General features: G+C 42.1%; 1 protein-coding gene across 6 annotated transcripts in view; it reads right to left on the bottom strand.

Moving 5' to 3' along the window:
• The window catches only part of astn1 (astrotactin 1), a 173,484-nt gene that overhangs the window by 88,105 nt on the left and 78,563 nt on the right, over positions 1 to 6,816 (bottom strand). For all 6 annotated transcript variants that reach the window (XR_001761688.2, XM_008334830.3, XM_008334832.3 and 3 more), the window contains 2 exons: positions 6,595 to 6,732; positions 3,931 to 4,081 (listed from right to left, as the gene is read on the bottom strand). Coding sequence is in view for 5 of the 6 variants with exons in the window: in XM_008334830.3 (XP_008333052.1) it covers positions 3,931 to 4,081; positions 6,595 to 6,732 (289 nt within the window). In the remaining variant the exon portion in view is untranslated. The remainder of the gene's footprint in view (positions 1 to 3,930; positions 4,082 to 6,594; positions 6,733 to 6,816) is intronic.

Raw genomic sequence — 6,816 nt, 5'->3', positions numbered from 1 at the left:
GAGGAATCCGTATTGATGATTTGCGCCGTAGCTCGCGTCCACAGATAGCTGTGGATATCGACTGCAATAATAGGCTTTTGACACGCCACAAGATTGATGGCTCTGGGCAATTTCTCAAGGTGTCTGAAAGATAATAATCATTATATATGTGCCTGTCAGTGTTTGTTTGTGGACCGGTGTCACTTGAGACTTTCAAAGCTGGTCTATAATCCTGCACCCGTCATTGATTAACTGGTGTGTGTGAAAGTACTTCCTAAGTCAAAAAGTTTAGAGATGAATTCATCAGAATGAATAAACACCGTCTCCTAAACGGGTCCGTGGCCGCGGGTTCATCAGAATGAATAAACACCGTCTCCTGAACGGGTCCGTGATTATCAGCATCATTTAATGACTAATACAGTCTACTGTCAGGTCTTTGGCGCTCGTGACTGTTTTATCATGATGATGCGTTTATGTACGTGTTGGGACACGCAGTATCTCTGACAACAGTGTTATCTTGGTAAACAACAACCGACCTGTCAACGAATGTTGCTGTTCAACTGTACGCTTCACTCCCTCCAGACTCAGATTAATGTGAAGTCCGATTTCTATCTGTATCCGGAACAAAAGCTTTCATATTGTTTTTCAGTCTGGTTTCTCTGGACTTCATCTGAGTCGGAGAGATGGAACTAGAAGTGAAAATAAAGAGTTTTTTTTTTTAAGTGTCTAAAAGGATTATGGTCTTCTATGTTGATGACATTCCAAAACTAATTTCCGGACGGCAACAGTCCTCACAGCTACATGTTTTAGCCTCCAGGTCTCCTCCGCCGTGGGCTGCTGTTCCCAGCAATGTTTATAAAGTACTATTTATTCTCTCTTAAAATAAGCAAGACGTTGTATAAGGAATATGAATGATTTTTGTCCAGGAACTCAGGTGTCCAGGTCACAGGAACCTGAAGTCTGTTTAAAAATGTTCACATTCTGTCAAATTGCTACATTTCACCAATTTAGCTTTTTGTTCACGCTTCTCTACACAGAGAACCGCTTTCAAAGTCATAGCACAACAGCACTTTCTGCGCAGCAGAGTGATGAGATAAGTAAGTGTGGGGTCAAAGGTCGGCTCATTCCAGATTGCTCTGCTTTTCAATCTGGTTCCCCGTGGATGTTGTGGTGCAGAGGTTCAGCATAGGAAAAACTCAGCGCTGCCAGTAACGCACCTCATATTGTTTACAAAGAGCAGCAGCACAACAGCGAGGTCACTCCAGGTCAAATAAACACCATCCAATGAGAATCCTTTAAAGAGAAAGATCGCATCAGCTGACCCTGGATCTTTCATCTCGCGGTCAATAAGTCTGACATGTCTGCGTTCTGAAACTCCAGCTCTAACAATCTGTTCGACTTTTTTCACCGTTTTAACCCTGACGCAGCGATCGCTCATCCAGACGGACGTGGTGTGTTTAATAAATAAAACAGAAACAACAAATGTGGATGTGGTCGCTGTGTAAACGACTATACATTTGACTTTTAGTCCCAAACGGTCACATTCCCACTCCTGTTTATAGCACAGCTCAATAAAGAGTTCTAAACATACGGTCCAGATCGGTCCAGCGTCCAGCAGGGAGGATATCAGGAGTGACGACCTAATGTTCTTAAACGCGTCTTTAAGAGTGGGCTCTGGGCTACATCTGTGCCAGGTATCGACTCCACTCGACGCTGCTCAGTGTCTGAAACTCCATTACAGCCGTTTCTGCTCAGCCTCAGGATTTACGCCGGAGCAGAATGCAGAAAAATAAACCCCGCCTGGTGGGTCACCCACTGAACGACGATGGCATCTGTGGCCACAGGTCTTAACTACAGTAGATACATCACAACACAATGTGGATCAATAACTATAAATATGCAATATATTTGATTTCAATGTCTATTGTTACTTCCTGTTTGATAAAATACGACTAAAAGACCAAAAACTTGGAATGTTAACGTTTTCTTTGAGTTACAAATATGATGTTTTTTGGGTCGTCTCGCATCACGTTCTCCAGGAGTTTACGAATAATATCTATTGACTGGTCGCGAAGGTTTGTGGCTTGAAAATGTGGCTTCCCAGAAAAAAAGTTTGGGAAATACTGCGCTATGGTGTCAAACACTCGGCCCGCGAAAACTGTGTAAAATGATATTTCATTAAATACTAAGATTTTGTTGAAAAAAAGGGGGAAAAACATGGGCTTACTGTTGTCCCAGCAACCGTGGTAAATTAGATGTACACAGTGAACTGGACTACACTGAGACACTGTTGTTACCGAGCGTTTCTCGTCCGGTCTGTACTTGTCCACAGTTTCCACTCCGGTCCCTTCTGCAGTGCTGTGAATCAGACAATCGATACGTGCAGCTGTAGGAGGCACTAAAACCAAACTAATGAGCAGCAGACAGCTCCCTGTTATTGCTGTCATTCTGTCCTGTTTACAGTCTGTCCTGTCAACAACCTCCGTGTTTCTCACCATCCGGCACGCTGAAGCCAAGTGACAATTTCACACTTTCCCTGTGATTATTACCATCTCACTTCCTTGGGCGCCACACGCTGCCCGTCCCCAGTAGTGCTCATATATCAGGTGGCCGCGGTTACACCGCCAGCGTTCCACAAGGACTCCGGTACAAGGAGAGATATTTAAACACAGACAGTAAAGCGTCTTGCGGTGCGGAATGAGACAAGGTCTTAAGTGATTAGAGGGGAAGCGGCGAGCTGGAGCTCAGCCAGCCATATTAGATAGATGAGACACTGCTTTATAAGCCCGGTCACATCCTAATTACAAAAACACACAGTTATTTTTACTGCCGCATCAGGAGCTCTGAGCAGAGCAGCCTGCTGCTGGGCTGGGTTACCGACGCATCTGTATACAATGATTTAGATTTAGATTTATTTTTTTTAAATAAATGGAATTTTGAGTCACTGTAGTGAAATCAACAAGTATGGCCTGGTTCTTACATTAGCAACCATTTTTGCTTTGGCCAACAATCTGACTGAGTCAAAAAGTCCTAAGACTGTTAGGACTGTTAATATATTTGTCCTTCACTGAATATATGTAGCATTTAAAGACTCTCCTGCCATCTATAGAAATAGATTAGGTGCCAAGATATTATATATTTAATATTCATTAGTATCAATGTATGAATATATAATTTACATAATATTATAATTAATTTATTAATCCAGTAATTTACTTTGCGCAGCGAGATTGAAAACTACTGAAAACGACCTGTTTGTTTCTCTAATGAATACACTGTTCTACGACTTTTCTGCCAAAGCGTAAACAAAGCGTCCGTACTGCAGCACAGTGGGTTCAACAACAACATCTGTTCCAGTCAGTACGCTAACACGGCCCAAAGTAAACGATAACAGCACCATGAAAAGTAAATGAGCTCGGCGAGAGCAGGAAAACCTGTTTATGGAGCCAACGTCAGAGGCAATATGGCCGACACACACACACACACATATATATATTTTATGTATGTAATACCAATGTGTCTATCAGGTGTATTCGTGCATTAGGAAACTGATCAGTGGTTCAACTGTTGAATATCTGCTGCCAGTTAATTTACTAACGTCTCACACAAATTAATTAAAGTGATTAAAGAGTTAATTCTGAGTCCGACTCCCACAGAGACCGTGGGAAGGACGTGTGGTGGAGGATGAATAAAGGAGTTCTCCACAGCCTCTCTAATGTTCCCCGCAGATGCAGCACAGACCAACAGACCTGGCAGCTGTTTGTTTGCCTGGTTGCTGAGCGCCACCTGGGGGATAATCAAACAATCGTCGGCCTGTGACGCTTCTGAGATGAAGGTATTAACACAGAGCACGGACACTGATTGACCTTGACGTGGGTCATCGTGATCGTCAAACGCACTCATAAGTATTCACTCGTGCACACGCAGCCAATCACAGAGCGGCAGACCCACCACACATCCTGTCGAGTCCAGCTTCCGATCAGAAATGCAGCGGAAGTTGCGGCTGCAGCCCCCGTTGTCTTTGGTGCAGTCTCTGACCGGTCCGAACGAGTCCAGCAGAACCTCCAAGGAGTCGAAGGACGAACTGATCATCAGCTCCTCCCTGTGGTGAAGAGAAGACAATGACCTGACAGTTGACGTTGAAGCTTATGAAATGAGATTACAGAGCATTAATACTTCTGTAATATTAGGAATAATGAGCCAGAGTGAATATATAGAATTCATTAGAGTTAATGATGTCATCACTGTCATCGAGTCTACAGACAGTGGAGGAGAATCCTATCAGCGTTGAACTGAGAGCCGGTGAAATGAAGCGAGTGACAAATATTTGTCAAACGTGTGACGAGTGATGAAGTGAAGATGAAGAGCAGAGAAAATCAGATGTTGGTGTCGGAGTTCCCTCCTGGTCCCCGCAGACGGAGCGCTAATAAAGATTAGAGCTCAGCTCAATCTTTATAAATTCTCGTTAAAACAGATCAGATTTAAAAAAATAAATAACATTTTGGTCTGGGTTTAAAGAAACTTGACAGGATCAACCAGACAAAACACATGAATGTTCTTTGGTTTTGGTTTTGGTTCTAGTTTCTGGTAAACCAACATCCTGTTGGAGGAGGATTTAAATTCTAACCAAAAATCTAAACAAAAACTTGTTCCATTTCATTACAGCGACACTTTTTCGACTTTTTCTACATTTTGTCCTTTTTTTTTTTTGCTGTTGCCTTGATGTTGCATCACTTTAGTCCATTCTGCCTCAAATGATATGCAAACGGAAAAACGGCCAAAAACAAACCAGAGTTAATCTCACTGTGGGTCAGACAAGGACGCCACGTCCACACAGGACTGAAGCAAACGCTACAGGGAATCAAACCCGCAGCTCTGTGGTACATTTCAGACTTTTTTTTTTGAAAATTGAACTCATTTTAAATAAAGTACTTCCAAGTACTTGCTGTGTTTTAAACAGGCGCAGTACTCGTCCCCATTCACTGAACTTTTGACTTCAGTGAAACATGACTACATGTTTACACATTTTGTAACATATTCTAATTATAACAACACTAGTAACAATAATTCCATTTAAGTCTGTTTGTCAAATATATTTTTTGTCCAATCAACAGTTTAATCCAGTAACTGCACATATTTTATCAGTGTTTGAATTTTGTTTCTTTTATACAATTTCACCAGATTGATGAATGAAAAGTTCAAAAAAGTAAAAAAAAAAAAAATCTAACAAAAATGTCCCCTTTATTATTCCCCATTTTTAAAGTTTGGACCTTGGAAAGTCGAAGACAAACTTTATTACATTTATCAAAACGACTGGAGTCCAGAGGAGAGTCTGTTCAGCCGACATGGATTTTGTGTCGACAATCTGGAGTCGGAGGGAAAAAAAAAGCAATACGCGTTGAAGTGGGATTAGAGCCGTCGGTGGACAGTGGAGATTTAACTGTTAGTGGCAAACTGCTGCGGTATCGAGGGCCGGCGATTGGAAACGTCTGATCACCTGCTGCTTTTAGGGCCGTCTGAAATGGAACAGTAATTGTTCCGCAGAGTGGAAGCGGAATTAGCAGTTTAGAGACGGAACCCGGTGTCAGGGAGTCGGAGCTTTAAAACAAATAATCAATGTTTACAATCGCTGGTATATTTTACTGGTAACTGGTGCGGACAGGCCGGTAAACTGGTTCTAACGAGACCAGTCAGCAAAAACAATCAAACACTGAGGAGTTTGGACCATCTGAACATCTGAACATCTCAGTATGAAACCACAGCCTTGTCATCACCGCTCCATGTTCTTCATCAGGTTTTTTTTTTGTTTGTTTTTGAAAACGTGTCTGTTTATTTATTTTGGGTCAAACCTTCATCTTGATTAATTCTTTTTCTCTCTCTTTTTCTGTGTTTCATTATTTCTGCTTCTCTTAATAAATGATGTGTTAATTATTTATTCACCTTCTCAGTGACCCACTTATCCAGACTAATCATTTCTGACGACGAGTCGAGGCTAACAGGAAGCTGTGTGCACAGAGTCACCAACGACGGTGACCTTCAGATGATATTGTTCTCATTACTGTTAACTACAGGCAGAAGTAAACAGCGCGTTTCCTTCATTGTCTTTATCTCTCGTCCATTCATTCGATCCTTTAACTGAACGTCCTCAGGTCAGGGTTCCGTCCTCGTCTCGTCTCCCAGAGTGGAAACTGTTGCCCTGAACCAGATAAATATTTTCCTTCATAATTTAATAAGGTCGAGTCGCAGTGAAAAGAAGAAGACGCCATCTTGGCTTGACCTTTGACTGTGTTTGTATTTGGTACTTGGTTATAATAAAGTGATGAAAAAAACAAACCTTATATTGAACTCCCTATTGAAGTCCCTTCTGTCTTTTATGACATTTAATGTAGTATTTACTGTTAAACGACAGAGGAGAGTACGACGGCAGTATGTTGTCAAATATGAATCAACAAATACTGCAGCATCAAATATTCACTGTCAGATATTTATTGATATGAAACCTTTGTCCCTGAAGCAGAAATAATTATCAACCCATAATCAGTTTTCTCTGGATGACTGATCTGTGATCAGGCCGTAACAACCATGAAATGAAATAAAGCTGCGGGGCGCCCTCACCGTACGTCCACCGCGTCCTCCATCACCGTCATGTCCGTCTTACATTTGGCTGAAGGGTTGATGGCCAGCTCGGCCGGGGGGATGACGAAGCTTTTACTCAGCGGTAACCACATCCCTTCACCTAAGGTGTACGTGAACCTGCGGAGACACAAAGGTCAGAGGTGAAGCTACTGTAACAGCACTGTCTGTCACGTGACCTCAACTCAATTAGAAGTTGTTTAT

This window comes from Cynoglossus semilaevis, chromosome 20 (genome assembly GCF_000523025.1).
Source record: "Cynoglossus semilaevis isolate Cse_v1.0 chromosome 20, Cse_v1.0, whole genome shotgun sequence".
NCBI lineage: Eukaryota > Metazoa > Chordata > Actinopteri > Pleuronectiformes > Cynoglossidae > Cynoglossus > Cynoglossus semilaevis.
The sequence above is the reverse complement of the archived record's forward strand: the minus strand, read 5'-3'. Positions and strand labels throughout refer to the sequence as shown.